Genomic DNA, 20,410 nt, shown 5'->3' with positions numbered 1-20,410 from the left:
CGACCTCCTCTCTTTGTAAGATCTAAAAAAAATTTTTCAATTCTTTACACTTCCATACATACAGACATATCATTAGTTACAGAGTTGCTTTGCTTGTATACAAAAACAATTTCTACATTTTTCCTTATATCATTGTCTTTTTTTAGAGTCTTTAGGAAAATAAAAGCAAGCTTTGTAGTTTTGTAATTTGCTATAAATGGCAAATTTCTGTTATAGTGGTCTCTTATACATATTCTTCAACCACTGCCTCCTCCCCCCCCCCCCCCCACATAAGTTTGAAGGAACTAGACACAAGACCTGGATGGCTAGCCTTTCAACAATTACCAATTCTGTCAAAATTTTGTTCTGTAACTAAAATAGAAGATTAAGAATAGTGTTATTTTGTTGATGTTGTATTTTAGTAGTAAAGTTTAATGTTGTTAATATTAGCACAGAATTGCTCTCATAAGGGAAGACGAAGAAAGTCGCTCATTAAAAATTCTGTCGTCATAAAAATGAGGAATGAGGAGAGTAGGAGTGGGAAAGAAATTCCCTAAAAAAGAAATGGATAATTCCTCATTTTTATGACGTTACTTTCCTCGTCTTCTCATAAGGTCATTATGATACTATGTCATCCATGGCCGTCGTTCAAATGTCAAACAAACCATTAAAATATATTTAAACTAATAGATGGTAAAAATAAGAGGGGGGAGGGGGTGATAAGGGTTCATTGATGAGTTTAGGATGTTGTCCCTTATATGTATCTTCAATAATTCTTTCTACTTTATTGTATTAGTGTGGTCAACAAAAACTTATAAATAAAATTAGGTTTATATTTCAATTTATTTTCCATTTATTTTTAGGCCTGATATGACCAACTGTTTTAGCCAGATTTTGGTCAGCATGATCGGATTTGACAGGTAATAAATAAAATAAATTGAATTACAGGCAAAGGTCGTGCAATCATAGGGTTAGGTTTGGATTACTTAATCTAATAACGTTGGGTTATAGAACGACGCAACACTAAAAAACAAGATCTTTGCTCTCCAAAACGTTTAATGAAAAAAAAATTTCCTCATGTCTTAAGACCAACTATACAATTATTCGTCAATTTTAAAATAGTTATTTAATTTGATTAAATTTAATGTTATGATTTTTATCTTAATTTTCAAGAAAAATTGTCTGTAATACAATGCTATACATGATTTTACATTATGGCTGGAAACCGGTTCTAAGAACACAGTAATAGTGTCTGACTGATTATGACGTAACAAAAAAAATTAGCCAATGAGAAGCCGTTATTGACCATGGTAAAATTTATAGTGGCCTCTCAATGGCTAATTTTTTTTGTTACGTCATAATCAGTCAGACACTGTTACTGTGTTCCGGTTCTAATCTAGAGTATTTTAATCGGTTTCAAAGTCATACTGGAAAACAATATTATCTCATCTTAATTGCATAATTTGAAGTATATTTAAAAGTCTCAACATTTTAAGCCATCTAATAAAGTAACAAGATGTCTATCTGTTTGTACTAAAGGATCTCGCTAACTGCTGAACCGATATAGTTCTCATTTCTCATAGGTCCTGGGAAGGTTTAAAACTATTTTGGGGGAGGGTACGACCACCCTCCCAAGAGAAATAACCCCCATAAAAATTACCCTCTCAAAAAAAAATCCCTCCCAATTTAAATTCTCTTCTAAAATACCCTCCCTAGAGGCCTCTAGGGGCGTCTCCGCTAGTAATTATTAAACAGAGAGTTACTTTCATAAAATATACACATTAATTTAAATTAAAGTGGTCTCCTCTCAAGCATTAAATATATTAAATTTCACATCTTCATTTGATTTTTAATTTAAATCTTATTTTATAACTCGTCTTTTATTTGAAAAAAATAAAATTTTGTGAATATTATACAAATTTCAATGTAAATTAAAAATAATGTACTGTTAACCATAAGCTTAATTTCGAGAGTGTGAAAGAAAATTTTTATTCAATTGAATTTCATTAAAGAAATTCAACAACTGAGTTTTTGGTGAAAAAAATCATATTTAATGTTTATTTTATGCGGGATATATATTTTTTTCTTTTAAAATTGAATTTTTATGAGAGGGAAAGTTTTAATAGTCAATAAATAAGTTTAGCGAAAGAACTGGATTAAAGAAAATCAATACTCATGTCGGAAAGAATCTAAACTTAATTATTTAAAAATTTAATTCATACGCTTTGTTAAAGTCGAAAAAATAACTTATCATTAAAATTGCTTTGAAGCAAAGGTTTTTTTTAGCATAGTCAGAGGCTGTTATTCAACTTATTAATTCCATTTGAAAATGCCGAAAATTAAATATTTTGTTGGAGTAAAGTTGGGGTAAAGCTTGTTTTTTGGTAAAAGGGAAGTGGGTAAGAAGGGGAGAAAATGGGAAGAGGGTTGAGGGGAAATTTTCACTTAGAATTGTTTGTCAGAATCACATAGTAAAAAAGAAAATTTTCTTCCGGATTTTTAATTGTAGAACCAATCAAGTAAAAAAAAAAATATTTTGGTTTCCAATGTTTTGTATATATTGTCCTCAATATTAGGAGGCATTATTTTGAGTATGGCAGGTGTCATACATAAAATAATGAAATATATTTCTATTAAAAGCACAGAGTGCCATCAATATTAGAAGCTGCAAAGCTTTATTTTGAGTTGGCATGTATTCCATATAATATAACCAGTATGAGTTTTAAACTCTTATCGGAAGGAAAACTTGAGTTCATTTATAGCCATTTATATCCTAAATAGATCTGACATGGATCTTGAAGCAATTAAGCAGGCCGTTTGTAAATGTTATAAATTGGAAGAGTCTATTCAACAAAAGTTGTCGCAAATATAGGTATTAAATGAATGATATTTCTATTTAGTTTGCACATAGTGTCCTCAATATTGGAAGCAGTGCGTCTTCATTTTGAAGAAGATTATCCTCAAATTATGTTCAAAACATTTCCATTTCTGCAGTATCCAATGCAAAGGTATGTAAACAAGTAGCGCATCCGCCAGTTGTTAGTAAGGTCATAGGTTCGACACCGCGTCATAATTAAAGGCGTTGAAAAATGGTTCCTACTGCTGCTATGTCAGGTGCGCGACATAAATAATAAGTTTAGGGGGAATGCCTTAGCCTATAAACATGCGCAACTCAGTAACATAAACAGTTAGGACTTCTCAGACAAAGGTCGTGCAATCAAAAGGTTGCTTTAGTAAGTGGGCGTTAGAGTATTGCATCCCATTACAAGGCCATGTGACGTCATAAAAATTAGGGAGGAAAGATGAGAAATGGAAAAGGAAACTCCTAAAAAATATATGGATATTCCCTTATTTTTCTGACGCCACAAGGCAGAGACCCTTTGTCCAGCTACGTTGCTTGGTATAATGTTTAACTGAAGAGGTCGAAATATTTTAGAAGATATGGCTTACCGACTATTTGTCAATCAATCATGATTTTTGTTTATAGAATGACAATGGTGGCTTCAATCTTCCTGCTCATTGGAACTGGCATAGAAAGATATCTAGCCGTTTGTAGACCACATCATTTTCATTCTGTAAGTATCTTTCTATCTATGTATTATCTATCTATCTAGCTTCCCTCTTGTTAGAACTGGGCTAGTAAAATATTCAGCCCTCTGTTAATTTTTATTCTGTAAGTTAAGCATTTTTGCACTTTACCCTTATAAGAAAGTAACAGGATGTCTGTCTGTTTTTCTGTGTGTTTATCTGTGTGTTTGTATGTTTTTACCGAAGGATATCGCTAACCGCTGAACCGATCGGGTTCTCCTAAACAGGGTAGCTTCTCATAGGTCCCAGGAAGGTTTATCACTATTTTGGGGGAGGGTATCACCACCCTCCAAGGAGAAATCACAAAAATCGAAATTAAAAAAAAATATTCTCTATTTGACGTAGAGACTTGAACGCAAAATAGACATATTTGAAATAAAAAAAATTTAAAGTGCCACTAGAGGCCTCTAGGCTAGTCTAAACTATAATAAATGATAGTAAGTATTCCAAACCATTAGAGTGGCCGTGTTATTGTCAGACATCTACGATTTTTTGAGAAGCAAACTAAAAGATTAAAGGAAACAGGAGCTATTTGTGACTCTCCCCCTAGGGCAGAAACACTGTCTAGATTTAGTATTGGGTCTTTGAAATCAGCTAACCGCGTTGGAAATATAAACACAGCCGAGTACCTACTAAAGAACAAAATGCAATTTGCTAGCAGACGAAAAGATAGTTGCCTGAATTACAAATCTATACTTGTACATTAGTTGCAACGACATTTATTTTGATGTATATAAATATTAATTTTTTTTACCAAATACGTTTTTGAAAAGTTTCTTTGGATATTTTGTTCTTGTTTTTTTTTAAAGTTTTTAAGTTGTTAATTATTTTTATTTGAACCAGAAATTTAATTATTTCTGATGAAAAAATATTCCAGGAATAAAGAAAAAGAATGTTTTTTTTTTAAAGATTTGGATGAATCGAGTTATGTAAAAGACAATTCTAAAATACCTAAAATTGAAAATAAGCAAGAAAGATCGACAGGGGTTGATAATTGGTTGAAAACCCACTCCCTAAAAAAGCTTTGACGTTCTTGCCAAACAATTTTCGTTTTAAAAACTTTAAAAGCAGTGAAAAGATCGATGCCAGTCTGCAAATAGTCATTAAAGTAAAAAATGCCTATTGCGAAAACTACAAAATTACAATGATAACAGTTATAATTAATTACAACTGAATTAATCCGTAAAAAATATTTGGTTAATTCAGCAGATTTTTTCGTCATTTTGGGGGACAAAACTTCGTCGTAAAGACGACATTTTTATCTGACCCCCCCCCCCTAATATCATTTCAGATTTATATCGCTTGTTGTCTATACCTTATTCCATTTTCTTACCATCTCATTTTTTTCAACATTCGTGTACGAGCGTTGTTAGTTTATAGAGTAGCTTTACAACTAAAATATTTTTCTCCTTATTCCTGACTTTAACGTTAATCTGAGTGGCTATGAACACTCTTCAATTTTTTAAGTACTCTTTTTTAAAAATACTTAATGATTCACAGGAAATTTTGTAGAGTTTTTATTTATTTTTAAATTTTTTTCAATTATTATTTTGAATGTGTTCTAAGTTTTGTGATTTAAAAAAAATAGCTAGTCGGTGCTTTCAGTAAGTAGTAAGTAGAAGTAAAATGATCCATAGAATTTAGATATGCAATCATTTTTTGTAGACCTCTTATTTTTACAGTAATTTGAGTTTTTAAAAAATTAAGTTGGTTTTAAGGTACTATCGTTATGATATAGATAATAATCTATTTACTCAATGATAGTATATTGAACTTTCTACAACACCGTAATATCTTTAAAAAAAAGTTAAATGAAAGCTAAGGTTGCTTTTTATGAAGAAAAAAAAACTTATTATAGTAGTTTTTATAAAGTTCTGATAACCTTATGTACAAACGTAAGCAATCACTCCATCATATATTTCCTTGGGCATGAAATACCCAATCCACATTGAGAAGATGATTAAGGTTCCTCAACAGATTATGACGTCATACGATAGCATAGCCAATGAGAGTCCAGTATACACTGTAATTGAACAATGGTAAAATTTATGCTGGGCTTTCATATGTTTTTTATCGTATGACGTCATAATCTGTTGAGGGACTTTAATAAACTTCCACATTGACCACTGTTATAAAAATGTTAGAACTCTTTTTGGGTCATTTTAAGGAAACGAAGTTGCAGGTTTCATCATATTTTCACAGTAGCTTTTCTCCTATTTCTAAAACTTCGGGGCTAAAAACCTTTCAAAAGCTACTGTAAAAATACGATGAAACCCGTAACTTTACATGACCCCATTTTTTGTAGAAATGAAAAACACCCACCAAGATATAATTAGACCTAATTACTCTTAATTAGTATCTCGCTATTGGAAAAGAAGCTTAATTTTTCTTTAATATCATAATCTGTCTTTAAAAAGATATCACATAGTTTTCTGCTTCTACAAAGCTATAAATAAACGATTTTAAATTAAGTATTTAAGAAGCGCTTACAGAATAGGATAACAATCTTTTTATTATATTGAAATTTATTATAAAGATATTTTTTTTAAAAACCTGGCAATAAGCAAAATATTTTATCAATCAGGCCAGACTGACGCTCAAGATACAACTACAGACAACTACCTTCCTTTCTTTTTCGTCTGCTTCTAAATTATTTTCTGCTGTGATAATATAAGCGACAACATTAGTTGATTTTCAATGACCCAATAGAAGGGTTGCACAAGGTGGTTGTGATGGAGAGATACAGTTATTTAACCCTTTCTCCCTCTAGTGTTTTACTCTAATCTAATAATTACAAAATTAGGCTTTGGTGCTTTCCCTCCAAGTGCCTGGCGAGCACTTGGAGGGAAATAAATTGAAATTAAGGAAAACCGCCAAAACTTTTCTAAAAAAATACTTTTTTTATTGAGAATTTCTATTAACTTGAATTCTCTTGTAGTTATGACTTAATTTGGTTTAATTAGGATTATCCTTTTCTCTTTTAACCTTCTCTCCAACACAAATTTGATTCTATAATAATTCTATTCTAATTATTATATCTATATTTAGGTTCAAGACCAAAAATTGCGAAGTTTGAACTATATTATTCCTAGCATATTGGCTGCTATACTTATCAATATACCAAGGTAAATATTCATTTTTTTTACCAGCTATCCGAAAATATCTGACCAAAAAATCAGCATGTGGCGTCATAAAAATGGGGGATTATCCATCTCTTATTTAGGGGTTTTCTTTCCTACTCCTCCTCCCCTTATCCATCATTTTTAGGACGTCAACATTTTTTTTGATCCCCTTTGTCCCGTCACCAAATTGGTTGAAATTTTTAGGGAAGCATTTTAATTTTCTTGGTTGGTTTTAGGCTATTGTTCTAACATATTACGCCCTGCATTAGAAATTGGGGGGTGAAACAACTAGTAGAGTTGTAAATTTTTTACTTGTGTTACTTGGACTTTATGATAGCATTTAGTAGGATTAGATATAAAAACGTGTTTTGTAGAGAAAAATAATATGTTATAAAGTTACCAAATGTAATCTTAAATATTTAATCATATTAGTATTGTGATGCTATATCTAGAATTATGTTCGCAATTCCTTAAATTATATTGTTTAAACTAAAAATGAAAACGTGACATAATATTTTGTAAAGAATGTATTATAAATATCAATCTAATTTTTCAAACTTCTTCATTTACATTTTTTTTTCAAAATTCATATTCGACCTGGATTGTTATTTTTTCTATGTTCTTATTAAATCTTGGACTAGAATTGAACATATAAAATATCGGATATCCGGCTGATTTCTAATGCCGGATATTGAACATGGCCGGATATCCGGCCCAACCCTAGTATTAAGATATTAATCCTAATTAGGATTAAACAATCCCGAAAAAAAATTCAGGCTTATGAGATTCCTAACTCTAAAAAAACGTGTAGAAAAGCTACTCTATTATAAATATTAAATTTTGCATAAGAATTGTAGCAATGACATTTAGAATAAATTGGTTGAGCCACATGGAGAATCCCATATTTCCCCAGTTGACCGCCCAATACATTCCCATTCTAAAATAAATTTATGAGACCAGCCTAACCTAACATTGCCTTTCACTACTGGGTTATCCCCTACCTTATTAGATCAAACCTAACCTAATAATATCATTTATAGATTTTTATTTCCGAAATTTAAATACAATAACATGAGGGGTTGTATGAATAGTACTATGGTAAAATAAGAGATTTTGACAGCCATTTTCTCTTATACTCATGCAATAACATATTCAATGAAATATTATTACAAAAATGGTTCCATATTATTACGAGACAAAAAAATATTTCCATCTATCTATCTAAAATGATTGATGATATTACTGCTTAAATTTGTGGCTATATGTCCATTTTGCTATCTATCTTTCTAACTATCTGTCTTTCTATCTAGAATGTTTGATGTAGAGACAGTAAGGAACTGTGTGGATAATACTGCTTGTGGTTGTATCTATCTATCTATCTAGAATGTTTGATGTAGAGACAGTAAGGAACTGTGTGGATAATACTGTTTGTGGATGTATCTATCTATCTATCTAGAATGTTTGATGTAGAGACAGTAAGGAACTGTGTGGATAATACTGTTTGTGGATGTATCTATCTATCTATCTAGAATGTTTGATGTAGAGACAGTAAGGAACTGTGTGGATAATACTGTTTGTGGATGTATCTATCTATCTATCTAGAATGTTTGATGTAGAGACAGTAAGGAACTGTGTGGATAATACTGCTTGTGGTTGTATCTATCTATCTATCTAGAATGTTTGATGTAGAGACAGTAAGGAACTGTGTGGATAATACTGTTTGTGGATGTATCTATCTATCTATCTAGAATGTTTGATGTAGAGACAGTAAGGAACTGTGTGGATAATACTGTTTGTGGATGTATCTATCTATCTATCTAGAATGTTTGATGTAGAGACAGTAAGGAACTGTGTGGATAATACTGCTTGTGGTTGTATCTATCTATCTATCTAGAATGTTTGATGTAGAGACAGTAAGGAACTGTGTGGATAATACTGTTTGTGGATGTATCTATCTATCTATCTAGAATGTTTGATGTAGAGACAGTAAGGAACTGTGTGGATAATACTGTTTGTGGATGTATCTATCTATCTATCTAGAATGTTTGATGTAGAGACAGTAAGGAACTGTGTGGATAATACTGCTTGTGGTTGTAAAGGGTGTGCAAAAAAATGCGGACATTTTAAAAATTGAAATTGCGCGGCTTGTGTTAATAGTAGAAAATTCTTATGCATATCGTTAGAACCGTTATGAACTCTTGTTTTTGAAAATATAAGAACGAATCCTGTGCTACGTATAGTTAGGGAGCTACGTGGTGAAATGTTCCTATTGCCTTAAAACTTGAATTGCGAGTAAATTATCAAATATCAAAGTATAAAAAGATTGAATAAAAAAATTGCAAAACAAGTTTATTTTTTATTTTCAAACAATGAATTCAAGAAACATTATAAAATTAACTAATTTATTAACAAACTAACAACAAACAAAGACCATATGACATCATTTTTAGAATTCCTTGTAGGGTGTCAGCGAATTTTTGCTGAAAAGTCTGTGTTGATTAAGCGGTGCCACCTCCCTCCAATTCTGGGACAAGAACCAAAACGTTGAATTAAATATTTAGAAACATAGGCGTCCAAGGGGGGGAATGGAGTGATTACCCCCCCCCAAACGAATTTGGGGGTCCCGTAGGCACCCCCAAAATTTTTTTCATTTTACCCCCCCCCCCCCATTTAAAATTTACCCCTACCCTGGGGGTGCCGTAGGCACCCCCAACTATTTAGAAGGGGGTATTTTTCCCCCCCAAACAATTTTGAGGGGGTAAAATAAAGTGCCGTGGGTAAAAATTTTGGGGGGGGTAAAAAAAATTTGCGGCGCGCTTCGCGCGCCATTTTACCCCCCCCCCAAACCGAATTACCCCCCACTTAAAAAAATTTTACCCCCCCCCAAAAAAAAGCTTGGACTCCCCTGTTTAGAAAACTTAACCCTCTGTTCTTTTTGGGCATCTTTTATTTTTTTGTGTTCTATATTTGTGGTACGGTTTAGCCTTTGATGATTTTAGAATATTTCTAGCAGTAGAAACACAAACACCTGTAGTGGCAGCAACTTTTCTTATTCCAGGTGTTTTTTTATTCAATAAAATTTTTTTCACTCTTTTTTGTACACTCTCTGGTGTTTTCTTCCGCCCATTAAATCCTCTATGCTTTAACGACGAACCTGTTTCTTGGCATTTAGTGTAATTTCTCACCAGGAATGAAGATCTTGTTTGTCTTGTAAGATTATTCCATACCTGGGATGCAGATCCACTTTTCAAAAATTGTCTAAACTTTAAAAATAGGTTTATTTTTTTCAATATTTTTTTTAATTTTCTGGTTTACTCGCAATTCAAGTTTTAAGGCAATAGGAACATTTCACCACGTAGCTCCCTAACTATACGTAGCACAGGATCCGTTCTTATATTTCCAAAAACAAGAGTTCATAACGGTTCTTACGATATGCATAAGAATTTTCTACTATTAACACAAGCCGCGCAATTTCAATTTTAAAAATGTCCGCATTTTTTTTGCACACCCTTTATCTATCTATCTATCTAGAATGTTTGATGTAGAGACAGTAATGAACTGTGTGGATAATACTGCTTGTGGTTGTATCTATCTATCTATCTAGAATGTTTGATGTAGAGACAGTAAGGAACTGTGTGGATAATACTGTTTGTGGATGTATCTATCTATCTATCTAGAATGTTTGATGTAGAGACAGTAAGGAACTGTGTGGATAATACTGCTTGTGGTTGTATCTATCTATCTATCTAGAATGTTTGATGTAGAGACAGTAAGGAACTGTGTGGATAATACTGTTTGTGGATGTATCTATCTATCTATCTAGAATGTTTGATGTAGAGACAGTAAGGAACTGTGTGGATAATACTGTTTGTGGATGTATCTATCTATCTATCTAGAATGTTTGATGTAGAGACAGTAAGGAACTGTGTGGATAATACTGTTTGTGGTTGTATCTATCTATCTATCTATCTAGAATGTTTGATGTAGAGACAGTAAGGAACTGTGTGGATAATACTGTTTGTGGATGTATCTATCTATCTATCTAGAATGTTTGATGTAGAGACAGTAAGGAACTGTGTGGATAATACTGCTTGTGGTTGTATCTATCTATCTATCTAGAATGTTTGATGTAGAGACAGTAAGGAACTGTGTGGATAATACTGTTTGTGGTTGTATCTATCTATCTATCTAGAATGTTTGATGTAGAGACAGTAAGGAACTGTGTGGATAATACTGTTTGTGGATGTATCTATCTATCTATCTAGAATGTTTGATGTAGAGACAGTAAGGAACTGTGTGGATAATACTGTTTGTGGATGTATCTATCTATCTATCTAGAATGTTTGATGTAGAGACAGTAAGGAACTGTGTGGATAATACTGCTTGTGGCTGCGGCTATCATGAATGGTAAGCTTAAATTTATTTCATTTTATCAAACTTAGACATCAAGTTATTGTTAATTCAAGTAATGGGTATAATATACCTGGATATTATGACAGGGTAATTTTTTTCATCAATTTAGGTTGCTGCTCTTGTCCTTATTTATATGCAGAACTTTCTTTTCAGAAGAAGGGGACTAAAATGGGGTAAAATGGACGAATATCGTTATATTAGCCAGCTTTAAGGACTATTATATTATTAGCTATTATTAACTTGTTATTGAATGTTAAATTTAATTCTAAACAAGGATGACAACATCCATAAGTAGCAAAGCACACAAAAATCATGGATATGAATACGGAAAAGAAATTTAAAGATAATTAGTTTAAAAAATTGAGAATATTGGAGAAAAAATCACGAAACCTTTCTCATGTATTATTTTATATCTATATTTTTTATGACTGACATAAAAATCAAAATTTATTGTTAAAGATTGATGGGAATGTTATATAGGAGCCTTGAAGATTACGTTTTACCCAAAACATTTCAGACAGACGGACAGATAGATCTTTTGAATTATTCGCTCTTAAATATTGAACGTTCTATCAATTATTTTTTGTTGCAAAAATCAAAGTATTTGAAAAATCTTATGAATGAATAGCATCTTAGATATTTTTTGTACTTATTATAATCAATAAACAATGAAAATCAAACAAAATATAACAAGTTTATTGTGTTCAAGTTGAAAAAAAGAACAATAAACTGTTATTTCAAAACAAATTTAGTAAAATTATGAAAATATTTGTTTTAGATTGCGAAACTTGTAAGCAGGGACGTCCAAGCTTTGTTATTTTGAGGGGGTAAAAAAGGGGTTTTAAATGTATGTGGGGGGGAGGGTAAAAACACTTTACCCGGCCCAAACCTTGGAAGTCTTTGCTTGTAAGATACATGTGGAAGGACAAACGGACGGACGATCAACTTCATGGCATACATTGTGACTTGTTGAAATAATAATATCACCAAGTTCACTAATTAAGGAGGGTGTGAGGGGACATTGGGCGCTAAATTTAACTGTTACCAAAAGCACATTTTCTCGGTGAATTATGGATTGGTTGATATAAAATAGCAGATTTAAAACTTTTCCAATATAAGCAGTAATTTTGTTTATAGTAATTTGGGTTGTATTTCAAATTATCGTCTATTGTCTTATCCCTTTAGGTCCCTGTAGTTAGGACACCCAAACATATATAATAGCTATGCTTATGCTCTTAATAATCAATAAACATGAATAAATATCTTTATCGTTGCTACGGCGATAGAAAAAAAAAATTTATTAAAATTTATCGATTTTGGTTATTACACATATAAAATTTAATAAAAAATATTTAACCACTAAAAGGCTTCAAAATGGATCAAATATTATTTTTTTTGTATTTTTCCAGCCATAAATTCCTTTTTTAGTTTCATCTTTTTTATTACTTCTTTTCATACAGAAAATGTTTTTAAAAGATTATTTGAAAAAGTAACAGCTTTAAAAAACCTCAAAAATCAATTAATATTTAATCAAAATGTGAGGGTTTATGCTGTTTAAACAGTGCAGCAATTTTATAGGAATCTTTTAACAGGCGGACATCTGTAGGTAAAATAGATTTTACACAAATAGTTAAAACTTAACATCTTTATAGCAAAAACTATATCCTATTGAATGAATTAGTAAGTTTTTTTTCTGAAGCTTATTACTTCAATATAAACTCCTTTTTAGATCAACTTCACATAGGTCCAAGGTGGGTTTTAGGCTAATTTTATGACCTTCTCTTATTTACTCCTTTGTATACAGAGCCCCAAGATGCTAGGGACGTATCCGCTTTTATTGGGCCAATGATACTAAATGTACAAATGCTTTGCATACCTAAATATTACAAGCAATCAGGGTGCCTTTCCTCAAAGGGTCTGTTAAGCATTGAACCCCTCCCGCCTTACTTTTAAAATTAATTTTAATAGGGAGGGTGTCCCATGTAATACCTGTTCGGGGCTACTCAGTACCCAACTTAATCTAACCTAAAAGAAAACTACCCCTGAACCCTTATTTTCAAAATTATATTTCAAAATAACGGAAGGGGAGGGGGTTATATGCATGCACACAACATAGTACTTTGTGAGAAAATGCCGCAATCACATTAAGTGCAAAATGTAATTCTCCACGACAATTTACACTTTGTTCTGTTCTGCTGTGGTAAATGTATATCATTTATAATACAATGTTGCAGAAAGGTATAATAATATTCCAGGATGATATCATCCAGAAAAGGACTTCTATTGTATGTATTTAAACAAGGATGACAACATCCATACGTAGTGAAGCTCAAAATTATGAATGGATATTGGGAGAAAAATTTACTTTAGAGGAGTGTCATACAATAAACATTTAACATGATAAAATAGGTAAAACAGGAAACCTTTAAAATCACGCAACCTTTAAAATCACGAAAACTTAAAAATCTAGGAATCGATCTAGCACCCCAAATTACATATGTCATATGAATCTTCAATAAAAACATCAGCTGTCTATCTTGTATAGTAGCCGAGCAAATCACATTTCCCCCATAGCGTTACGGACTGACGGACTGATTGACGTACAAAGTGAATTATAGAGTAGCTTCGCTATTAAAATAGCTTTAACAAGGATGTCAACATTCACAAAAACAAAGCTTAACAAATTGTTGCAACACAAAATAAGACTTTACAGTAACAGAAAACTCTAAGTTTAAAAATATCTATTTAACGCATCGTATTATAGACATCTTTCCGCTCATATTAAATGAAAGATTAAAACCAGTTTTGTTAGCCCCGAAGGGGAAATAGATTAAAGTAAAAGATTGTGTGATTGATTGAAATTACCTGCCAAATATTTAATTCTTAATTTTTATTATTAGGGTGAGCTTGAGACCTACAAAGATGCGAACAAGCTGGAACTATACTGTCTACTTTCATACTTGGACATGGAATATATTCACAGGTATGTAGATAGATAGAACAAGCTGGAACTATGTCTACTTTCATACCTGGACATGGAATATATTCACAGGTATGTAGATAGATAGATAGAACAAGCTGGAACTATGTCTACTTTCATACCTGGACATGGAATATATTCACAGGTATGTAGATAGATAGATAGAACAAGCTGGAACTATACTGTCTACTTTCATACCTGGACATGGAATATATTCACAGGTATGTAGATAGATAGACCCGCGACCGTGGCTCAACACGTAGCGCATCCGCTCGTTGTCGGTAAGGTGATAGGTTCGAATCTCGGGCCGACACCGCATTAAAAATGGTTCCTACTGCTGCTATATCAGATGCGCGACATAAATAGTTAGAGTAGGGGGAAAGCCTTGGCCCAAAACAGGCGCAACTCGTTACCATGCACAGTTGGGACTTCTCAGACAAAGGTCGTGCATCACAGAGAGTTGGTTGTCTGTTGGATGTTACTTAACCTAATATCCTTGGGTGTTTGGACAGAGAAGGGTGCGTAACAGTCATCCTTAGTTCTCCTGGATTGCTGGACCAGGACCTAGACAGTACATTACATGTAGATTGTAGATAGATAGAACAAGCTGGAACTATGTCTACTTTTTTAGACATGGAATATATTCACAGGTCGCAGATAGATAGATAGTAAAATAGATAGATAGTAAAATAGATAGAAAGATAGATAGTTAGACAGATGGAGTAAAAGAAAGATAGATAGTTAGATAGATAGATAGATGCAGTGATAGATAGTTAATTACATAGATATTGATACACTTAAAAAAAGAAATTGAAGATGCATTATTATATTTTTGTTTTCATACATTTTTAGGAAATATTTGTTTGTGCAATATTGTTTTTAAAAAGAAATAAAATTTAATTAACATTGTGAAGTATGAGACAAATTGCAATAATATTTTTAGCAATATCAACTTACATCCTATTAAGGATGGTAAAATAAATAGATAGACTTCCGAAATTTCATGTATAGATTCCCTATAAGCTATGGTATAAATAGGATAAACAAGACAATGGCCGATAAATTGATGTTCATCCCTAATGATGATACACAAAAAGTTACCCATTCAATAGATTACAATTAGTGTTTGAACCGTTTTGATACTTAACTTAATGAACCACCAATCATTATTCAATAACAGTCCCCAAAGTTGCTAGGCCAACGAAAAAGAAAATGTTATTATAAAACTTTGGGGACTAGTATAATAAACCGCCGATTGTCCTCTCCCTTCCTGTCAATATTCTAGCAGTCTAATTCCAATAAAACTATTTACATCTAAAAACTACATTAAATGCATCTAAATTCAATAAAATCCAGTCATTCCAGACTAATATATATTTAATTTCAAATAAAAAATGATTTAAAAAAAAATTGAAGTAAAGCCAAACATAATAGTTATTTATCGCATTGTATTAAAGACAGCTACCCGCGGACATTGAAATGAAAAATTATGAGATTAAAACCTTACAAGGCACTGGCTTACAAACTTGTATTAATTCTATGTGTTTTTTAATCTTCGTAGAAAATTGTCTGTAATACGATGCTAACAAGATCCTCACTCAAGTACTTATGACTTGACCTACTGTCTCAATTAAGGTAGCTACCCTTTATTACCTCACCCTCGCCGAGTATGGCAGGTGGTATCCCAAATTAAGTCACCGTAATGAATGACGATTTTTTCAGGTGTCCTGCCATTGATCTGTCTGATAATACTGAACCTGAGGATCTATGTAGCAATGAGAAAATTGAAACTCAGCCTGGCTGGAAAGGCCAATGGAAAGGGTAAACAATTTTTTGGGTAAACTGATTAACATCCGCTGGATTGAAACCTGAGGTGAATTCTTAAATTTTTTTTTGCCTCACTAAAAAAATTTGCCCCACTAAAATTTTACTTCTGCTCCACTAAGCGATAAAAATGCCTTGTCCCATAAACAGGCATAATTATGTAGTCATAAAATCAACAGGTTCACTGTCTGAGATTCCATAAATGATTTGAATATTCCAAAAAAAAATATTATGAAAGAGTAGAGAGTGGTAATATTACTAATGGATGTTTAGGTTTGGCTTAATACAATTATAAATGATTCATATTGCTATTATTGTATGAAAGTAATATGTGTGTGTGTGTGTATGTGTGTGTGTGTGTGTGTGTGTGTGTGTGTGTGTGTGTGTGTGTGTGTGTGTGTGTGTGTGTGTGTAAGTATGTATAATTGTATGTGTGGCTATTACGCATATCTATACAAAATTGTATCGATTTTTTAAGTGGCAAAGCTACTCTTTCTTTAAGAATATTTATATATCTTTAAATATTAATGATTTGTAGCATGACTGACAGACCGACGGACCAAGTAAATTACATTCTGGATGTTCATTAGTATAGGAAATCTTCCTCAAAAAATCAGTCGTCTTTCCCCCATACCATTACGGACGGACATACAAAGTGAAATATAGAATACCCTCGCTATTACCAAAGCAGAAAAAGGTATAGATGTATCATGTAATATGGAATAATATGTCTATATTTACCCGCTAATGTATCTTCTATACCTCCAATACTTTATTCATACCAGAAAAGATGAATTGGTCAAAGTTCTTTTTTGGTTTAGCGCGAATATTGTTCTATAAAGTTTAGTTGAAGATTTCTTTCATTAGAGAACAGATCTATATTCTATAGTATAGATGTATATACAGACAACTACCTCCCTTCATTTTTCAAAGACCTCTTTGGTCTGCTTCTAAATTATTTTCTGCTACTTGGATATGTTAATATAAGAGACACCATTGGTTGATTTTCAATGACCCAATAGGAAGGTTGCACAAGACGGTTGCAATGGGGAGATACAGTTATTTAACCCTTTCTCCCTCTAGTGTTTTACTCAAATCAAAAGAGCTAATAAAATATAATTATTTATTACTTTATATCAAGTTATATTAGGTTATATTAGGTACTATGGTAGCCCCACAGGGCTAGGAATTTCTGCAGGGGAGGGGCTTAGGAGAAAGATAACCCTTACCCAATATTTTTTATTTATTTCAAATTGGAGGGGGGGGGGAGCATCGGTGCTCGACAGCCACTTTGAGGGCAAGCACAGTTTAGTTCTCCCTTTTTATCTTTCGAAGGTTTGCGATTGTATTTTAAAGAAAATATATCTTTTTAAAGAAGAATGCAATTATAAAATATGTACATTGACGTTGCAGGCTCGAGTTATCTCCATCCATTTTTGTTTTCTATAAAATAACCTAAATATTTAGTTCAGGGAGGGAGGGGACATTGGGCTGATTATTATACAAAGTTTTATAATAAAGTTTCTTATTGGTTGGCTCAAAAACTTTGGGGACTGTTATATAATTTTGATTGGTTGATTAGTGTATTAAGAGATTAAGTTTAGTGTCCAAATGTTTCTACCACTGTAATCTTCAGAATGGGTAATTTTCTGTATCATCATTGGGGATGTACACCCTTTTATCAGCCATTGCCTTATCAATATGATGTTGCTAAATTTTTATTTAAACTTTTTGTGTAATGAGCATACACGTCCTTGTTAGCTTCTACTCTCTCTCTCAAAAAAAAATGATTGAATGCTGGAGATAAGTGGTTGATGTAATATTTATATTTGTAGTTGGTGGGTACACATCAGGGAGGGAGTGGACATTGGTCTGTTTATTACCCTAGTCCCCAAAGTTATCTAATACTGTTTTCTTAAACGTTGACCTAACAACTTTGGAAACTTTCATTGAATTTTGATTGGTTGGTTGGTTAAGTTGATTGTCGAAACGTTTCAACCACTAATTGTAATCTATATCAATTTATTGGCCATTATCCCTTTAAATCCATGGGTACACATACTAGTAAATCTATTTAATAGTCAAAATATTCCTAATATTCTCAAGTACCTTTTACATTTCACATGCTTGACAGAGCAGCAGTACAGATAGTGTACGGGACTGGGATAGTGCACTTAAGAAAATACATGCTAGCACCTTTTCCGCCGATAGAAAAAATAAATCGTTTTAGGTTTAAATTTTAAAATGAAAAAGTAAAAAGCAATTTTGGGGGGAATTAATATTTTTCTAGGGTCTATTTTTCTTTTGAGGTTGGATATACCCTCCCCCAAAATAGTTATAAACTTTCCCTGGACCTATACGAAGCTTTACTGTAAAGGAGAATTGTATCGGTTTTGGGGCTAGCAAGATCCTTTGTTACAGACAGAAAAAGCTTACTACTTTATATAATAGGATTAACCTATTGTAAATGATATTGTTTTCCAGGAACCTTTAGGTATAAGACAATAGAAGATAAATTTATGTATATCCCCAATGATGATTAGCAAAATTACCCCTTCAGTAGATCAAAATTATCTAGATTTTTGCCTTAAAAACTTATAAATTATTTTCTTTATAAAGTTATATTTCTTTTCTTTTTATTAATTCCATTCATTAATAATTTGTTGGAGTAAGCATTTTTTGGAGCAAAAAGAAGAAAAAAATTAGGAATCCCATATATATTACTTAAAGACCTAAATTTCCCCCTCCCAGATAAATTTAATTTCTCAAAAATCAGCATGTTACATCATAAAAATGAGGGAGATGAGAGGAGAAATGGGAAAGAAAACCACTTAAAAAGGGATAGATAAGCCCTTATTTTTATGACGTCACATGCTGATTTTTGAGAGACTTTCTTCGTCTTCTTAATTTTCCAACATAAAAATTGCCACATTACTTTTGGTTTTAAAAAGAAAAGGTATAAAAATATTTTTTTTTAGAGGTGGGTGTTAGGTGTTTTTCTATTGGGAGAGTTGAAGTAACCTCCCTCAAAATAGCTATAAACCTTCCTAGAACTTATAGGATAAATTGCTAGAGAATTGATCTTTGTGTATACAAACGAAATGTTTATTGTTTGCTATTATATCGTACCTTACATAAAAATAAATCCATAATATTTAATTCCAAAGCAAATAAAGACATAATCCAACGTAAGTCTGTATTGATATTACATAATTGTTATACTTTTCAAGCTTTTTGATCCCTCTAAAGTTTTGTACTTTGTTACTTCTTTCAAGGATAGGACAAGAAAAAATATATAACTCTTCCAGCTAAAACTTGAGGATTTAGTTCTTTAACAGATTGTATTGTTGGTTGCCTTAAAGTTCACCGAATCCCCCCACCTTTATTTGAAGGTAATCGTTATCAGAATGTCTCTACGTCCATGTTACACATTTTTGATTTTTAACTTTTTTAACAACAATTTTTATTTTATCATCTGATTATTATAAGCGAAGCATCTCTATATAAAGTCCTAAAACTGTCAGTATGTCCTTAAACAGTATTCTGTATTAAAGAAGTTTTGCAACAAATTTATTTACAATTTTATTTACTTATATATTTTTATTTTGTATATTCAGTTCTAACTCTCTGCAAGAGTTGATGTTCGTTTGTCATACCGTTTTAGGTTCGCTTTTATGGATGTTGTCATCCTTGATTTAGTATAATTTCCTCCAAATTTGTATGGGCCTAAATAATTCTAGACCGGCAGTCACCAAAGGTTTAAGTCTGTCTATCATACTTATAAAATTGGGTGTTTTTTTTGCCGTTGTTAATAGTTCTATACAAATAGAATGAAGTTTTTTTTAAATTACCAAAATATTTTATATTCATTATATAGTTTACCTATAACTTTGCCTATTTATTATCAATTAATTGTTCTCAATGTATTAAAACTATGAATGAAGCAATCAAAAAGTTTTGATGGATTTCTTTAACTTAGATTGATTCTTCTATACAATTACTTTAGTCAAGTAACTTTGAAAACAATCAAAATTTACTAAATAGCCTGTGGATTAATAATTTAACAAGGATGACAACATCCATAAGTAGCAAAGCACAAAAATCGTGGATGTAAATACGTAAAAATAGATTTTAAGTGTATTTATTAAAAACAAGAATAAATTTATTGGAGAAAATAAACACGAAACCTTGTTTTATTTTTAATGATGACGACAGTCAAAGTAGATTACATAAAAGATTCTCATACCAATGGGTAAAATTAATTTGATATTGATATCCTAAAAAGTTTGAAAATTGGACCAAAAACACCAAATACAATGGGAAAATATGTAAAACATATAAAAATAGCCAAAAAACCTGATAAAAGGCAGTCTGACCGCCATGGTTGTTTTCTTTAAACGACGGGAAATTTAATTTTGATATCATGACTGAAAAAATTTTGAAAATCGGACCATAAACACTGAAGATATGGAGAATAATGTGAAAAATACAAAAATAGCCTAAA

The 20,410-nt window shown here is 31.9% G+C and overlaps 1 protein-coding gene across 1 annotated transcript in view; it reads left to right on the top strand.

Moving 5' to 3' along the window:
- Positions 1-20,410, top strand: part of LOC145333484 (FMRFamide receptor-like) — a 51,994-nt gene that overhangs the window by 20,544 nt on the left and 11,040 nt on the right. The window contains exons 5-11 of the mRNA XM_080178638.1: positions 843-899; positions 2,880-2,987; positions 3,467-3,554; positions 6,616-6,692; positions 11,028-11,096; positions 14,003-14,085; positions 15,805-15,903. Of these exons, the coding sequence (XP_080034764.1) occupies positions 843-899; positions 2,880-2,987; positions 3,467-3,554; positions 6,616-6,692; positions 11,028-11,096; positions 14,003-14,085; positions 15,805-15,903 (581 nt within the window). The remainder of the gene's footprint in view (positions 1-842; positions 900-2,879; positions 2,988-3,466; positions 3,555-6,615; positions 6,693-11,027; positions 11,097-14,002; positions 14,086-15,804; positions 15,904-20,410) is intronic.

This window comes from Acartia tonsa, chromosome 12, assembly GCF_053477335.1.
Source record: "Acartia tonsa isolate MP-2025a chromosome 12, ASM5347733v1, whole genome shotgun sequence".
Classification (NCBI taxonomy): domain Eukaryota; kingdom Metazoa; phylum Arthropoda; class Copepoda; order Calanoida; family Acartiidae; genus Acartia; species Acartia tonsa.
Note: the sequence above shows the minus strand (reverse complement) of the source record. Positions and strands in the feature narration are given on the sequence as shown.